At 37.2% G+C, this 17,954-nt stretch overlaps 1 protein-coding gene across 1 annotated transcript in view; it reads left to right on the forward strand.

Moving 5' to 3' along the window:
* Positions 1–17,954, forward strand: part of USP12 (ubiquitin specific peptidase 12) — an 87,894-nt gene that overhangs the window by 33,542 nt on the left and 36,398 nt on the right. The window contains exon 2 of the mRNA XM_063102879.1: positions 11,927–12,007. Within this exon, the coding sequence (XP_062958949.1) occupies positions 11,927–12,007 (81 nt within the window). The remainder of the gene's footprint in view (positions 1–11,926; positions 12,008–17,954) is intronic.

Raw genomic sequence — 17,954 nt, forward strand, 5'->3', positions numbered from 1 at the left:
TTGGAGGCGGACTCATACTCCAAAAAATGAATTTTCTGCGATTTGAAAATGCCACACATAAACATTGGGTATTGTTCAGCCTTTTGCTATTTCTGCAGCTAGACAACCTGACAAGATGTAGATGCCTTCCAGAATTTTTTCTGATACCTTTGTTTTGGTCATGGCTTGCTGAAACAAAGCAATAAAATTTAAATATTGTTGCCTTCAAGAATTAACTTATCTTTTTGGGCTTGTGATGCTATAGCAACAACTGGCCTCAACTGAACCCTGCAGATTTGGTGTTTGCCCAGGAAATTTTGGATTTCCACAAGCAACTTGCTCTCCAGAAAAACACTTGTGGAGAAGTAAACATATTCAGCTCTTGTCTTGGGAGCCCAGCGTAACATCCTTGATCAGGGGTTGTTATTGTTTTTTTTGTTTAATTGTAGTAAATTATATACCACATAAAATTTGCCATTTAACCAATATTTGAGTGTACAATTCAGTTTCATTAATTACATTCACCATGTTGTGCAACCATCAGCACTGTGCATTTCTAAAACATTTTCATCACCCCAAGCAGAAACTCTGTAGCGATTCAGTGATAACTCCCCTATTTTTTTCTCCCCAGGAATCCAGCTAGCCTGTGATCTCTTTATTGACATTCCCTATTTGTTCATGCAGCGTTCTCCTGATTTCCTTTAGTTCTTTGAGCATACTTTAAAAACATTTTTCATTGAACCATATTGATTGTACATATTTATGGGGTACAGAGTTATATTTCAATACACGTACACTATGTGTGATAGGGTAAATTAACATATTCATCATTACAAAACTTAGTCATTTCTTTGTGATGTGCATATTTGATCTCCTCTCTTCTAGTCATTTGAAAACATGCAATAAAATCATAAAACTCCAGATTCCTGGGTTGACTGTACACCACAATGACTTGTTTTTTCCCCATCCAGCTGTAATTTTGTGTCCATTTAACCAGCTTTCAATGTCCCCCCATCTCACTCCCCTTTCCCGCCTCTAGTAACCACAGTTTCTTTGAGCATATTTAAAACGGTTGACTTAAAAACCTTTGACTATTAATTCCAATGTCTGGGATTCCTCAGCTATAGTTTCTGTCAAGGTCTTTATTCCTGCGAATGCACCATATTTTCCTTTTTCTTTGTATGTTTTGTGATTTGTGAGTGTGTGTTAGAATTGGACAGTTTGAATATTATAACGTGGTAACCCTGGAAATCAGGTTCATTTCCTCCTGAGTGATTGCTTTTGAAGGTTGCAGTCATCCATTTGTATAATGACTTCTGCAAACTAATTTTTCGAAGTCTGTATTCCTTGTGCGTGGTCACTGAAGTTTCTGTTGCATTATCTCTGGTCAGCTTGTGACCTGACAGAGATTTACTTCAATGTCTGGATCCCCCCCCAAAAAAGTTGCTGCAGCCTAAGGGGGCAGAAATAAAGGCAAGCACCTGTGCTGTTCCTCCAGACTGAGCAAAATGCACAACCCCAAATTTTGAAGGGCAAGGTCCCTGGTCCCTGCTGCCCCCTGGTACCAGGCCTCTGCTCTGGGAGGCAGTCCCCTGCCCTCCTCTGCGGGGGCTGAGGAGTAGGGGACCATAGCTGGTTTGCACATTCTGCTTTCTTACCTTTCCCTTCCTTCATCAGCCACTCCCCTAGGTGTTTAATGTCTGATTAGTTTCCAGAGCTCAGAATAGTTGATTGTGATGGATTTTCCAGCTTAATGGTTTTGGTGGAGGGACTGACTCCTGGGCTTCCTGCTCTTCCATTTTCCATTACGTCACTCCACCCTTGATTATGTTTTGGACGTGACTATGCTTGGTGCCAGCTGTAGCCAGTTCCTTTCTGTTTCCCACCATTTGTCAAAACAGCGGTGCTTTGTTGTTGTTTTTCAAGGAGACTGAAACTACGTTAATGTGATGAAGTCCCTTGCTGGATTTCCCTAGCACCCCTCACAAAAGTTAAGCATACTTTTAGAGTGATGGTGTGGTTGCTAAGAATGGTCTTTATTTTTGCAGTAGAACTTAAAAATTAGTTTCAGTTCTTTCACAGTTTTATAGAAATAACCATACTTTATAGGTCAAGGGAATTGAGAGCTAGCATTGAGAACTGTAAGTGAGGATTCTTTGTTCTTTCCACTTTACTCTGGTTTAATATAACATTCCTGTTATCTCTATGGTGCAGAAAGAGCCACAGTAACTTTTTTTTTTTATTGTAAGAATTAACTCTTTCTGAGACAGTCCTTCACATTGTTAGTGCATTATTTTATTTGAAGCACATGGAATGTTCTGAGTATTTGACAAGAAAGTATTTAAGTTTGATGATAATTTTACTTTTTATTAGGGTGGGCAGGACTTAGTCTCCATCTCTGGAAATGGATATGAACTCTGTTATTATAACCCAAGTCAGTCAGTAATTTATATTGTCAGTTTGATTTCCCTTCAACCAGGTAATAATACCTTGTACTTACGTTAATGATTTTCTTCTCAGGAAGGCAAGATGCTTTACAAGTACTCCATTATACTATAACATAGGTGTTGGGAAAAATAGAGGTGTTCATGTTGTTATATGTGGAAAAGCATTCAACACAGGTTTTCTGATTGAGCGTCATCATACAAATCAGTTACCCACATCAGGTGTCTGGAGGCTGTGACTGGTTGCAGGCAGTCCAGGGTCCTTATTTTGAATAGAGCTGAAACATCATTTGGGTGAAGTAGAGCATAGAAACTGTCAAGAATATACTGGAAAGAGCTTAAAATGATGAATCATTTCTTGTAATGTGTTCAGCAAAGCAGGCGAATCCCTGCATTGAGGGTAGTGTGGAGATACTGTAAAAAACAAATCTTACCCTTTTTTTGCCCTAGGTAAGATGCCAGTAATGTAGTTCATATGTAGTTATGAATGTTTAGCTGTCCATGAGAGTGTTTTATTAATTTTTTGCGAGAGCTTTTTGGTACTGATAGAACAATTGGATTTGTAAAATTTCATTGTGCACACACAAATTGTAAGTCTTTTCACTAAGTTTGGTCATATTTGAGAATTTCTTTTTCGATGTTGTTAAGCCAAATGTGAAGCCTTGGCAGTGTAGTTCTTGGTAAGCCCAATTTCATTACTCTTTCGTTCATTCGGTTTTTTTTGTTTGTTTGTTTGTTTTTGGTGGCTGGCCCAAATGGGGATCCAAACCCTTGACCTTGGCACTCTAACCAATGGAGCTAACCAGTCAGCCTGCTACTATTACTTTCTGACCAAGATGGAGTAATGAGATTTTTTTTTCAGTAGTTCGTTGTCTCATTGCGGGCACTTATGGATCAAAAGCATGGGTTTTTTTGGGGTTTTTTGTACCCAATTAGTGTTCTTACATTTCTATTCCTTGACTGAGTTAAAAGACTTAAGGTGAATCTGAATCTTCTTTTACTCTCTATAAATAGCACATTTAGCCATGAATTAGAACCAAACTCCTCATTAAAGATACTGAATCAAGTAATTGGAAGACTGTACCTTTTAACATGTCTGATAGAACATTGTGTTTCTAGTGGATATTTGAACTTTTTGGAGGTTAAAATTATATGCCTGTTGTTGATTTGGTCATTTTATCAATGAATTATAACAATGATTCCGACATGTAACTTGTTGCTTAGCTTCTGTTTCTTACATTGTATGTTTGTTTATATATATATTACTGTTAGATGAAAAGGATTACTAAGTGGAGTCTTCTGAGTTAATTTAAATTTGTAATCATTTAGCCAGTGATTAATCATAGAATTGGATTTTTCTGAGTTGATTAGATGAGGGATTTACAGGTTTAATATGTTACGTATGTGCTTCTGTGGTGACATTTGAAGAAGGTAAGCTACTTTCTTCCTTCAACTTAAACAGATGGCTTGTAGAAGACCTGTTGTAGAGAGTAACAGAGGCAAAGGCCCTTCAATAATGGATTATTAGAGCTTGATAATTGGTTGTGTAATATTTCATTTCTCTCAAAGATAGCAAGGCGTTTTGACTTCTCTATTTGTGTTGGCAACTGTACCTCTCTGCTCCGTTTTGTATCATAAGTACCATATCATAGCTTAGAAGGAGTGGCTTTGCTTTGTGCTGATTTCTCATTCTAAGGCAACTTTTGAAGCCCTTTGTGATATATGCTGCAATGGTCCAATGCCAGTTTTAATTGTCTGGACGCACCTAAGAATCCTTTGCACTTTTATGGAGCACATTTTAACTTCGATGGGATCGTTAAAGCCAGAGGAGGCCACGGTAGAAGGCCTAGACCAACATTCTTAGAATGACTACAGATCATTATAGAACCCCAAAATATGTTTTCAGTCACTGAAATTTATTGGGACTTTGGGAATATCAATTTTTTGAGAGGTTCATCTGAAGGAGGGAGTAATAGATACCATTGTAGTTCAGATAGAGGACGAAGGGGCAGAGGAGGTGTTTGCTCAGTGCCTACTGTGCCAGGCACTATTGTAAACATCTCCTGTATATCTCCATAGAAGCAGACCATGATGAGAGTGGTGTTTGCTCTGTTTTGCAGATTAGTATTTGGGCTTAAAGAGTTCACCTCTTTGTTCTAAATTCAAACTTTGACTGTAAACTACATTGCTGCTAACTATTTTGGTATTGTAGCATTTTAGATTTGCAGTAGATGCCGTAAATCTGGTCTCTCATCTTGCTGATGAGGAAACTGAGGCAGAGTGGTTAACTGCAGGTGACATCTTAGGTAGGTAGTTCATCTTAGAACTAGGCCAGGAATGCAACCGTCATTCAATCTGCTGCACAGCCTGCAGTTGGAATGTTTAAATGACTACTGTTTGTACCAACATGAAAAGTTCAAGACTTGGCTCTTTTAGTTCCATCTGTTTATGAAGCTTTTCCCAAATTCTCCAGCTCTCCAGGACAGTTATACATACTGTGTTGTAGCATAGTTTTGACACTTATTATTTTATTATTATCTTACTATTATTATTCTCTTATCTTTCTCTTATCTCTGTAGCTTTGAATTTATTTTTAAATCATTTTGTATCTATATGCAATCATGTTTTCATTAGCTTTTGCTAATTTTTATTTACTGTCTACTCCCCATTTGGATGATTTTGAAATTTTTGTCTTATACTTTTGTATGTCAAAATATTTTTTTATTTCAACATATGGTGAGAAATAGTATGAGACCAATACATACATGCTTATATATTGAAGCAAAACTTTCATAAGCCATTGTTTACTCTAGTAGGAGATGTACTATGATCTCTTCTATTTTACTGAAAAAGAAAATGATGGTTGTGATCCACTAAATAGACCTCGCTGTCTGCTAATGGATGCTACATTTTGAAAATCACATTCTACAACTACTAGCCCAGGGCTAGGGAGATACTATTTGGGTGCTTTCTGAATTTCACATTTCCTGAGGCCTACTGCTTTGATACTGTTTTTAGGATGCCTCAAAACTTATGGCATGGATGTGATTTGTCATAGTTTTTTAACCCCTGATACAGTTTAAGAGCACACAGTGTTTTCTAGAACAGGTACGAGGGTTAAGCCTTCTCTTTGATTCTTCACATTTTTGTCATTTAAGAGAAACGAACTTGTTTCTCACATCATCTCTTATGCTTTGGATTCATCATTTTACTGCTCACCTTCACTTCCTGGTTGTGTTTACACCTCATGTTCTCCCGTCAGCCGCTTCCTGTGCCTCCAGAACTTTTAGTTTACCAAGTTCACTTGCTTTCCTCACCTCCAAGAAGCCTTCCTGAACCTGATTGGCAGTTCTCCTTGATGTACTGACATTATCTGACTCTTTTCAATATTAAACTTGGAATGATAAATGCTGAATTCTAAAATATGATTTGAAAAATAAACTGGGGAAGATTTATTGTATTGTATTTATTGTATTGGATTTATTGTATTAAACAAAAGAAAGTTGTGTGGGAACTAATAGTTTGCCATAACGTCTACTAACACATAACTATCTACTATTTTATACTAAATAGGATGTATACTGTTTTCTAGATAGTAGGTATTCATCCTTTTACGTTTTTATAATTTTTTATTTGTGAAAGTGTATTAAGTTGTCTACTTTTTTAAACAGTGTATGCTGAACATAAGTAACTTTATAAAATGACATGTCTTCATAGATACTTTTTTTTTTTTTTTTTTTTTTACAAAAACCATATTCCAGCTTTAGATGTGGATGTTGTGGGTTAGGCGATTCTGAAATTAAGGAAAAAAGGTAATTCCAAAATAAGTTAATTATTCTTAAACATTCCTGGTTATCAGTTTACTTTTGTGTAATGTATATCTTTCTTATAATGGCAGAATGAAGAATAGTCAGTTGTATGTTTTCCATGGTTGACTATGTAAAAATTATTTAATTGGAGGGCAGCCGTCTCTCAGATTACTTTTTTTCCTGTTTGCAGATGGTATCTTTGGTTTGCCAGCAACATTTAATATATTGTTACCTTTATATTGTCAAAATAATAGACCAAAAGTGTCTTTGCAACTTCAATTTATTATTCTTTCACTTGGATGGTGTTTTTTTGGTATGCAAAGAACAAGTCCTCATCTTTTCAGAAATTTATGCTAAGTATGTTTAAAGAGGTACTTGCTTCCATGGCCTGTACATTCTTAGTGCTGAATGACTGTTTCTGAGGCTGAGATACTATATCCTAACTTTTATTCAGTACTTTAACATTTGACTTTTAGTGGACTATCCAATATTTTATATTTAATGCTTTAATGAGATTGGAAGACTCGACAGATTCACATGTTGCTAGAACTGTGAGGATGTAAGGTACTATAGACATAGAGGTTTTATGTCTGAAAAAGCCAAGGTCCCGAGGGAGGAACATTGTATCTCAGGTGGTTCAATACTTAGTGGCATGGTCAGGACCAGGCTCAAGTCTAGCTAGAGCTTTGCTGGCTCAGCACTGCTTTTAGTACACTATGGTCTCTCTGCAGTGGTTCCATAATGGATCTATTCGCCCAAGAAATCTTTTCTATAAAAAATTTCATATTTTTAATGAAACTTGAGTTTCAGTTAGTAACCTTATATTGACAGGAATATTGACTAAAAAATACTACTCAACATTAACCTTCTTTAATTTTTAAACATAAGCACTGAGTTTTTACTTTAACTATTGAACTTTTACATTTAGATGTTTTATTTGGTTCTTTTTTAAAAAAACTGCTTAGACTTTAGAGTCTTTGTTCTTGTAATCAAGCCATTGTTATTTCTTGGCATGTATTAAACATTTTTTTTATATCTTGTGTCTGTTAGTTCTGATATTTAATATCTTCATGAGTCTAATTCTGCTGTTTGTATTTCTGCTGGCTGTTATTCATGGTGCTTTATATTCTTGTGTGTTTTTGTAACTTTTGACCGTGAACTCATTGCTCTTGGAATTTTATTTGTAGAAATTCCTTGTGGGAGGATCGAATTTGTCTTCTTCTAGAGTGAATTTGTAATTCTGCCATTTGTAGGGTGGAAGAAGGCACTGTCAATTTAAGATCTCTTTGAATTAAGTTCTCTGCTTGAAATTTTCTTTAAGTACAAATCATAGTTTATGCCCCTTATCCAGTCTCCCCCACCCAATAACCATAGATTTGTTCTCTCCATCTGATAGGTAATTGTTCCTCTGTTGATTCATTGCCTAGATCTGTCCAGTAGTGAGAGAGGTGTGTGCAGGTCCCCCACTATTATCGTAGAGCAGATGCTTCTGTTACTCTGGAGTGTGCTTTGTGGAGAGAGATGTCCTCTTCTCCTTTTTTTGGTCTCCGCTGGTGACTCTCCTTGTGTCAGTGCAGTCGAGTGTCTGATGTGCCATCTGCACAGTGGCTGTGACTATTGCTATGGCCACTAGCCACTTTTGCAGCAGCTGTGGCTATTGTAGGATACCCACGTGGAAACGGTGGTTCTGGTGTGCTCTTTACCTGGTTATGGGCAGGTTTGGCTTTCCCTGGCTCCTGCCTCAGGACCCCGGGGTTGGGGGAGGGGGCAGCGGCAGCGTGCCTGGTTGCAGGTGGGTTTCCAGGATTATTTCTTGTTCCCTCTTACACTGAAGATAGAGCCCATTGGGGATCCCAGCTTCATGCTGGGATTTCCAGTTGGGCTCCCTATCTTGGATGAGCCCTAAGATTTAGCACCTGTTTCCTGCATTCCATTCTATTCAGCTGTTAGGAGAGAATCTAAAGGGTCACTAGGATTGGAAAATACCCTCAGTGTGAATGAAATCTGTCTTGCATGTTTGCTTGTCTCTTGTGGTTCCCCCATCACTTTGTTTTTTGGTTTCTGCAGATTCCTTATTTTCTCACCAGCGTGGGTTTTGTTCTGGTTTTTTTTGTGTGGTTTTTTTTTTTTTTTTGTAATTTTAAATTTTATCCACTTTTTGTTTGTTTTCATTGGGAGGGTCATGAATATCTAATTGCTTCTTCATGATGAATTCTATAGTAATAGGTACTAAGTCCAAAATAATCTTTTGCCTAAGTTACAAAAATGGGGACCAGTCAGAAAAAAATGTCTTCTTCCATCTGTGTGTGCCATGCACTCAGACAAAACAAATGGATTCTGATACCTGTGACAGCTCCAGAACAGAAATTCTTACCTTGGCATGCCACCATTCCTTCTCTTTCTCCCAGTAAAGCATCACAGATTTCATAAGCCATTGTTAGTGTTGGTAGGGTCCTGTTTCTCAAGTGTGGGGATGGAGCCATTACTATAGAATATTTACTTGTTCTAGCTTCAATTTAAATCTTGGGGTGCTTGATTGGCCATTATTTGACGTAATAGAATTTGTTAACCTTCAACAAAATCCTCAAGGAATGTCTTAAAGATAATAAAAATTGTGCAGCAAAGTTTTGATTTGGCAGTTGGTTTTTACCAGTTATGTAATGTTAGTGTTGAAATAATAACTAATGTTAGTGTTGAAAACACTTCAGAAACTGAATTGCCTGGTATAATCTTTTGCCTTTGTAGTTAGCATTAGGCTGGAGATAGGAGTGTGCTCTGATATTTCTGCAGAGGAAGTTTTGAATCCATGCAGTAGAAGTGCTGTGCTCCTCCTGCGTTTGCAGCATCTGTTGTACAGTATCATCCCACTTTGAGGTGTAGTTTACTGTGCTACATCTTACTTTAGAACTATGATAAAGAATTCTACTCTTTCTTTGTACTTTGCATTTTGGTCTGCTACCCTCACTCCATCCATAACCATAATTCCTCAAGCTGTTGAATTGTGTGGCTTGGCATATATTGGTCGGCTTGGACTTCTGGAGTTTTGTGTTAATATAGTAATGTCTTCAAAAGCATTGATAAAAGAAATGTTGACTTAGAAGAGACTTAGAAATTACCCAACCTTTTAATTTCCTGAATAGTTTTAGCTGTGAAAATCTTAATTCTTGTAAAGGCTTGTTTGGAAACCCAACAGATAAACTTGGAATGGGGGGTTTTGAAAATCACTGAGGATTCTGATCCTTTTATTTTGCGAATGAAGATTTTTTAATCCAGAAAAGTTAAATGACAGTGATTTATAGCTCCTTCCACTCTATCACTCTGGTTTACTCTTCCCAGATCTTATAATCAGAGTACAGTTTGGCTTTGTTGCTAGGCTTTTGGGGGGAGTACAGTGATGGTACCTCTGGGGGCTCCTTGTGGAAGTGACTCTTGCCTGCCATACTGAGAGGAACTATTTTTTTGTATTATGGCAATCTTTTTTTTTTTTCCCCTTCTGATTTTTGTTTTTTTCCTCCTGTCATTTCTTAGCTTTTGTTTGGAGCAGATCAGATTTATTACCTTGACTGGCTAATGAGCATAGTTTATTTTCTTTGTGACTGAAGGAAAGGGGAAAAGAGCATCAACATTTATGGGACACCTGCTTATGTGCCAGGCACTGTCAGCGCCTTAGAGAAGTTAAAACTTGGTTAATTTATAGTCACCCTGTAAAGCAACTGCTGACATTTTCCTTTCACAGTTAGGAAACTGAGGCACAGAAAGGTTACTACTTGACCCAGAGTGGAAACTACTGTGCAGGCAAGGGGATGAGGATGAGGGAAGGGCTTTCTAAGCAGGCGTGAAATTACAGGTAGGACCTCTGGGGTGTGTTTCTGTGATTGGTCTAACCCTGGAAAGAGAATGTTCACATATTATTCTGTTCTTAGTTCATCTGAAGGGCCAGAAATGCTTTCCTAAGATGTGTATGCAGGTATTTTATTGTTCTAGATGGATGGATGTATTTATGAGGGAGTATTTTGTATGATAGCAACTTTTCTTCTATTTTTGTGGGGCACAGAGTTATACTTATTTACAGCAGGTGGCACAAATCTGGGCTTATTGATTATTTTCAACGTACATGAGGAAATTTTGTGACAAGGTACTAGAGCTGGCAGAGGTGGGGGTAGGACTTGCAACATTCCCACCAGTTTTGTTCAGTGGATTTTGGAGTTGCAGTAATAATTGAATTTGATGTTGTTATAAAATGGTAATTGATGTCCAAATTTAGAAATAAATTGTATCTATTAATTAGTGATTATATCAAGGTTTTCTATGAAGCATAAATGTAATTCCTAAATTAAAAAAGTAAAGACAGTATAATGTATATAGAAGTGCTGGTTGGCTGAAGGATGTTATAAGAAATGTCTTGTTTTGGTGGAACTTGACCATCACCTCTCCTATTTTTAATGGAGATCCATTTTCTTTCGTGATCCATCAGGAGGTTGAGGATGCAGTGTCTAACAAAGGTTCTAGGCTTCCTAGGCATAGGAATCGAGCACAGTAAGGCAGCAGAAGGTGTGGGATTCTGAGCACTGATGTGCTGTTAACCACGTCTAGTGTAGTTGAGGAGGTATATTGTGTGTGTTGTCTTCTATGTGACTCTGCCAAGTGATATTTCGGTATTTTTCTTAAGTAATATTTTATCAGTTATATTTATCTGGTAGTATGTTTTCTTGGAAATTTTCAGAGTGAATATATCCAGAGTTATCACACTATCAGAATTGCTTCTCTTTCCTTTTGCAAGTACATTTCAGAGTCTCTCTCGTTGTGTCTGGGTACGTGTGGTCACCCACACTACTACTCAGGGCCGCAGCTCCTCCTCCTCCCTTTTGCTTGTTTTTCAGGGACCTCACATGCACCGAATTGAGTGATCATGTTCCTGAGACCATGACACACTATGATTGGCTGTGCAAGGCCCTTCTTTTGCTACATTTTATTTTTATTTTTCCCTTTTTTCATGTCTTAGCCCTCTTCTAGCACCCGCTTCAAGTATAGTTAATGTGCATCCTTCTGGTCCACTGTCTATGTGCTATTTTTTATGGTGGTTAATCTAATTTTTTTTTTTTAATTTAACGTGTTTTTGAGATTTATCCATGTTTCTGTATGCAAGTCTATTTCGTTAACTGCTGTGTCGTGTGCTGTCACATTTTACATATCCATTTCCCCAGTGGTGGACCATCTAGGCTGCTGTCTGCTCTGCAATCATTGATGATACTGCAGTAAACGTTTTTGTCACCTTCAGTTCTGTGTGAGAATTTCTCAGGCATATTCTTCAAAATTGCTAGGCCACTGAATATGTGCATATTTGCTTTCATAAAATTTCAGCTCTCAGAGATGATTGCTATCACATTACACTCCTGTTAGAGTACACGATATAGCAGGAGCTTTCATTCATTACTGGGAATAAAGGAACACCTTATGAAAGTGTGTAATTCCTTGATTCAGGCTTTGGTTTTATGAGAAAGTTCCTGTAAACTAATTATTAGTCATATTATTAAAACCTTTACTCTTCTATATCATCCTTTATTTTCTTTCTGTAATGTTAAATAATGATAGGGAGCATAAATAGTTTTTAAGGATGTCTCCATAACATCTGTATAATTGTGGCAACTTTATGGAAATACTGTAAGTACTAAGATTTTTATTTTTCATTTTAAGGGCGCCAATGCTTCGGCATTAGAGAAAGAGATTGGTCCAGAGCAGTTTCCAGTCAACGAGCACTATTTTGGATTAGTTAATGTAAGTATCCATTGATACTTAGCTTTCAGAATTATGTGTAGAAAGCAGTTTGAAAAACCATGAATGCATTTCATAATTTATTAAAGAAAAACTGTTTATTTGTATCAGTATAATTAAATGCCGAGAGTCTTGATTTGTAATTTTGAAATAATCTTTAATGGAAGGGGTAATAAAGTTGCCTGAAGTCTAAAGTAAGAATCTTAGATATAGAACAGTTTCTATCTTATCAGTCTGATTTTTCCTATTTTGTGTGTCAAAAATTTCTCTTAACCAAAATTTCATATAGCATAGATCAAGTGATATCTTGATTCTTTGAGAATTATTTTTCTAAATATAAGTGATACATATGTACAAGGATAGATATAGCTGTGCAAATGCCTCCACCTGCCTATAGGGTATTTGGCAGTTTACTTCTGGTATTGCACCAGTACTACAGATACAAAAGTACAAAATACAGGAAAAAATATGGCCTAATCCTTGTGGAGGTCATTCTAGTAATTATAGATTATTAACATTTTGGGAGAACTTTAGAAGTTTTAACTCTGAATGTTATCTGTTCTGAATCATCAGCCAATACTACAAACCTGTGTTATAATAATTATTGTGGTAGTTTATTTTATACTGTTAGGTGGATTTGTGGTAGGTGTTTTACGAGGGTACTTCAAAAAGTTCATAGAAAATTTTGTATTATATTTTAATTGTATTTTTCCATAAACTTTTTGAAGTACACTCATATGTATATTGATGATGAAGCAGGTAACACAGTAAGTTATATTGAACAAATTGGTGTGTCACTGAATACTAGTATGTAATTGTGATGCATGAGATGGATATGTTGTGGACTTAGAGGAAAGCAGTTGGATTGTGTTTCCCCTTGCTCTGGGAATCGTCTCTGTGTATGCACTGTGCTTATAACAGAACCAGCAGTACCCTGCTTTTCTCTGCCCCTCCCCAGAACAGGCTACTCATTACTCTTCTAGCTATTGTTTTTGGAGCTTATCTTGCATTCTAAATAAATACTGCCATTTACCAATCTATCGACTTCCTATTATGGTAGACAAGAAATTTAGTTCTACCTCCATCCCTAACTTCACTTCTCCCATTCTCCCAATATGCTTATTCCATCATGGTCTTTAGTTTAATCATTGTTCAGTGTTTTTGTTATTATAACTATTTTAAATATTCCCAGGTGAGTCTAGTTATACTATGACTGCCTTTTCTTTCCTTTTGTATAACTTTGTTTGCCTGGAATTAATCACTACTTTATTTTCCCACATCTTTAATTTTCATTTATTTTTCCCTAAGTCTTTCACAGAACTAAAAAAACAAAAGACTTTCTTACCCTTAGTTTCCACTCAGTCCTCCCCGTCGGGTAAACTCTCTTTCCCCTTGGCCCTCCCTCTGGAGCCCCTGTCCTGTTCTTTTGGCTTGGTCTCTGCCTTTGCCCGGGTGGTCTTTTTGCTACCACTCTGACATTCTCTGCACTTCTCCCCTCTTTTTCTAGATCCCCTGTCTTGTTTTTTGTTTGTTTTTTTCCCCCTTACTTTGTGGAACACGTTCTATAGTAGCTTCTTTAGGAGGTAGGCCTGGGAGATATACTTTGACACATTGTGTATTTTAAAATCCTTTGGTTATTGTTGTAGCCAGAGATGGATCCTAGATTAAATTACCTTCCTGCAGAATTTTTAAGGCATTGATTTGTTGCCTCCTGGCTTCTGTTGTCACTGTTGAAAGTTCTGATGCCCATCTGATTCTTGATCTCTTCTTTCTTTTTTTGTTTTAAAATTTCTGGAGACCTTTAGCATTTTCTCTACCCATATTGTTTTGAAATTTCACGATGGTGTCTTAAGTCTCCCTTTCCTGTTATTGCGTTGGGTATTTATGGAGCCATTCAGACTGAAGACTCACTTTCCTCAGATCTAGAACATTTCCGATGCTAGTTTTTAGGATAATTTTCTCCCTATCAGTGTCTTTTTTGATATACTATTGGTTGCACATAAAAACACTTAAGACTAATTTCTCCAATTTTTTTATTTTTTCCCCATTTTGTCACCTGCCTTTTTATTCTGCATTTTAGACTGTTACTTTGATTTATTTTGTTGTTGTTCAGCTGTTTGTACTTTTATTGCTTAGAAAGTTACTTTTATTTTTTAATCTTTTATGGAGGCAATATCTTCTCTTATTTTTCTCAGGATATTATTTATGATTTTTTTGTTGTTGAGGTTTTCTTGTGGTTACTGGATTTTTTCTGAGACCTCTGAGTTAATTTTTTCCTGTTTTAAACTCTCTTGTTGGAACCCTTCCTCAAATTTCATTCATATATAAAAGTGATATTCTAAACAATGGATTGAAGGCTTTGTGGAGCTTGTCTACTTTGGGTTTTTTCTAGAGTGACTCCCTGGCAAACAGACTTAAAAAAAAAAAAAAAGTCTCTAGCCCCTCCACCCCCCTTTCCCATTTTCAGTAACCAGAGGCCATTTTTCTGGGACTATTTTTTTCCTGCTGGGAGGGTTCCTCCAGTCACGCGTAAGAATGGCTTAATTCAGGTTTTTATTCAATCCTGCGCTGCTGTCCTCCATGGTTCCCAAGGGTCCTCAAATGCAGTTTCTCCTGCTTAGCTTCTGTGGAGACTAAGCCTGCAGTCGCCCTTTACAAGATTGGAGGAGAGCCTAAGTGCTTGGGTATCTAAATGGTCCTTTTAGACTTACAACCAGACTTGTGTTTTTAGACACTGCTGGTCCTCCTGCCACCCCCCACCCACCGCTATTCCTGAGCCTTCAGGAATGAGCCAGCTTTCTTCTCACTTCTGTCTTCCTTCCATGCACTTGGGCTTCTACTTTTTCTCCATCTGCCTTCTCTCTTTTATGAGTTTGCTGACATCTCTAGTCTGCAGTTTTCTTCTTTATCACACTCTCTGGCCTTTTGAGTTTTTACCTAATCTATTCCTTTAATGTCATTTTACCGGGGTTGCATGGGGAGTAGAGTTAAATGAATATATTTAATTCCCTTGTTAAACATGAAGTCTGGCCTCTGCTTCTAACATCCAAAATGTTCATGCTCATAAGCAGTTGTCTAGTGATCAAAAGCCTCATTTCTGGGATGGTAAAACCCCAGTTTCTTCAATCTTGTTACCATTTTCTTCTGACTAACATGCTTATTAGGTTCAGACTCGAAAGCTAGTATGTGTCTTGAATCGTTGTTCCTATTGATAGTGTTCCAGAAGAACGCATATCCTTTAATACAATAGTATTTTGTGTGTTGAATGCAGTTTACCTTTAACCTTCTCCTGTATAAAATAAGTATTTCAGGTTTTCCATCTAAATTCTTTTGCAGGTAGCCTGAGAACAAGTAAAATAACATCCTAAGTAAAAATGAACTGAGTTCTAATTCTCTATAATGTTTTTTTCTGCTGCTATGTTCTTAATTTAATATGGTATCAGTATCACTGACAGTAATACTAGTGTCAATTGTGTAAAAAAAGGGGGTTTCTAAGAAGGCATGATTTCTTTACTCCCCGTGGATCTGTCTAAATCAGAAGATTGTATTTATGCTTCTCCATGAAGCCAAGTGACAATAAAATCAAGAGAAGCAGGAGGGAATAAAGTTAGTAAGGGAAAGCTTTGTCTTTATCTCCTGGCGAGATTCATGCGATGAGTAGAAATATAGTTTCTTGTCTCTTTGCCTCATTATTAAACAAAAATTGAGATCTCTAAGGGGGCCAAGGGCACCAGCTATTAAAGATTGATGAACACCTTGAATTATACTCACAGAAAAATCAGTGGTCAGAGTAGTTGTTGCAGAACTGGTAGTGTGATTAACTTCTTCTGGGATTTATACCTTCAGGCTGCTTTGCAGCTGTTGTCCTGTGCCTTTAACCTTATTTTCTATAAGTGTTATTTTTCATGTCCTAAATTATTACCACTCTCTGTTTCTCTCTTGTTCCCCTCCCTCTTCTTTATTTGTACAATTGTCACACTACTTATTCACAGATGTTCCTTAAAAATCAAGGTTGGGGGCCGAGCCCGTGGCACACTCGGGAGAGTGCGGTGCTGGGAGCGCAGTGACGCTCCCGCCGCGGGTTCAGATCCTATATAGGAATGGCCGGTGCACTCACTGGCTGAGTGCTGGTCACGAAAAAGACAAAAAAAAAAAAAAATCAAGGTTGGACCTTTTTGTGGGGGATGATGGCTTAGTTAATTCAGAGGTCAACAGTTTGTTTTTCTTCCTGTCCCTATACCTGTCTGCCACGTGTTGTGAACAGTACTGGAGTGTAGCTTCTTTAAGGAACTTTGTGGTTAGTCTTTTCTAACAGTTGGATTTTGTTAAAATGAAGCACATGTATGCTTTCTGTTTATCAGTCTGCTATTAGCTAAGTGTGCATTTCCAGGTTTATTTTAATTACTTTTACAAAGTGTATACTAAAAGAGATCCTCTTAGATCTACCTTATTGGATCCCTTTTTTCTACCAGAGAGTGTTAGGATCACTCAAAAACACTTGCCTTTGGGAAATAATATGTGTATTTAGGCAGTTTTTTTTCTTAATGGAGAGAAGAAAAATAACCACAATTTAATTAAACTTGCAGTAAATTAAACAGTATGGTTACTCTCAGCATTGTTAATAAGAACCTATTTTCTGTTATTTTTATCTTGGAAGAATATTTTCACAAATAATAGTTTGTATGGCAGCTTACTTTTAATAATATCTATCATAAATAGAGTAGAGGATTTCTTATTGGTTTATCTCCTATAGATATATTAATATTCCTGATTGTATTATAAATCAGAGAAAAGAAATAATGTGGCTTAGGGACCTTTGGATACCCAAAGCCTTTGGAAGCTTTCTTTTCCTGTAAAATATCCCACTTATGTGTCAGCTATTTACATAGTCAGCTAAATTATTTGAAAACAAATTGGTTTAATCTGAAAATCAGATTACCTTTTTCCTTTAATCTTGTAGCTGGTTAGTACTTATTTTAGTAGCATGGAGAGTAGAGAGTGATTTAAACTAGTGGTATCTCTTTCCTACTATTTTTTAAATAGTCTTCTTTCATTGTATTATTGTGTAGTTCTTTATTGATTTTAAATACAAGTAGGCGCTAACACCCAAGTAGATTGGGCTTTTAATGAATCCATTTGTGAGGCTACTATGGAATGTGCTTTTTTTCCAGAATCTTTATTATAAAATTATGGTTGCGTTCCTAGCCCATCTTATTATCAAAGGCTAATATTTAACTTGAATTGCAAGTAGTCATTATTTAGAGCAGGGTCTATTATGGAGGACAGTGATAAATAAAAATGAAATTTTCTATTTGTGGATTATGAAGTTGATTAGACAGTTGTCTCTTTTGCACTGATTTCATCCTCATCCAGTTTCTCTCCACTGATGGCCATGGCTTACTTGAGGTTTATGTTGTTGGAGATCCCAGAGAATGTTCATGTCAAGCCTGGCTAAAGCTCTGGCCCACATACTCTGGCTAGATTGGATCAAGTCCAAGCCTGTTGCAGGGTCTGTGAAAGGGCTTGTGATTGGCGTCCTGACAGAATTTGCATAGAAAAGAGAAATCAGTTCCTACAAGGAAGCATGGGGCAGGGGAATAAGGGCATGGGGTGAGGCATGGATGCCATGGCCTAGAGTATGGAAAGGCCGATTCTGGGTTAGGTGCTCAACACTGGTCTACTCTACTCAGCTGGGGTTAGGGTAGTGGGTAGGAGAATGTGCAGATACAGCATTCTAAAACATGGCCACCTAATCAGGAGCTGGTGGGTGGAAAGAGGGCATTTCCTTAGAGGGGAAAGTTACAGGACAGACAGCATCACCTGAGTCTGCCATAGGGGACAGTGGAAGAACTTGTGCCTCTTCAAAAGTGGTCCCTTTTCAACATTTTAAAAAGGTAATACATTTGACATAATGGTGGTTAAAACTAGTAGTCTCCATCCAAATGAAATG

This window comes from Cynocephalus volans, chromosome 7 (assembly GCF_027409185.1).
Source record: "Cynocephalus volans isolate mCynVol1 chromosome 7, mCynVol1.pri, whole genome shotgun sequence".
Classification (NCBI taxonomy): Eukaryota; Metazoa; Chordata; class Mammalia; order Dermoptera; family Cynocephalidae; genus Cynocephalus; species Cynocephalus volans.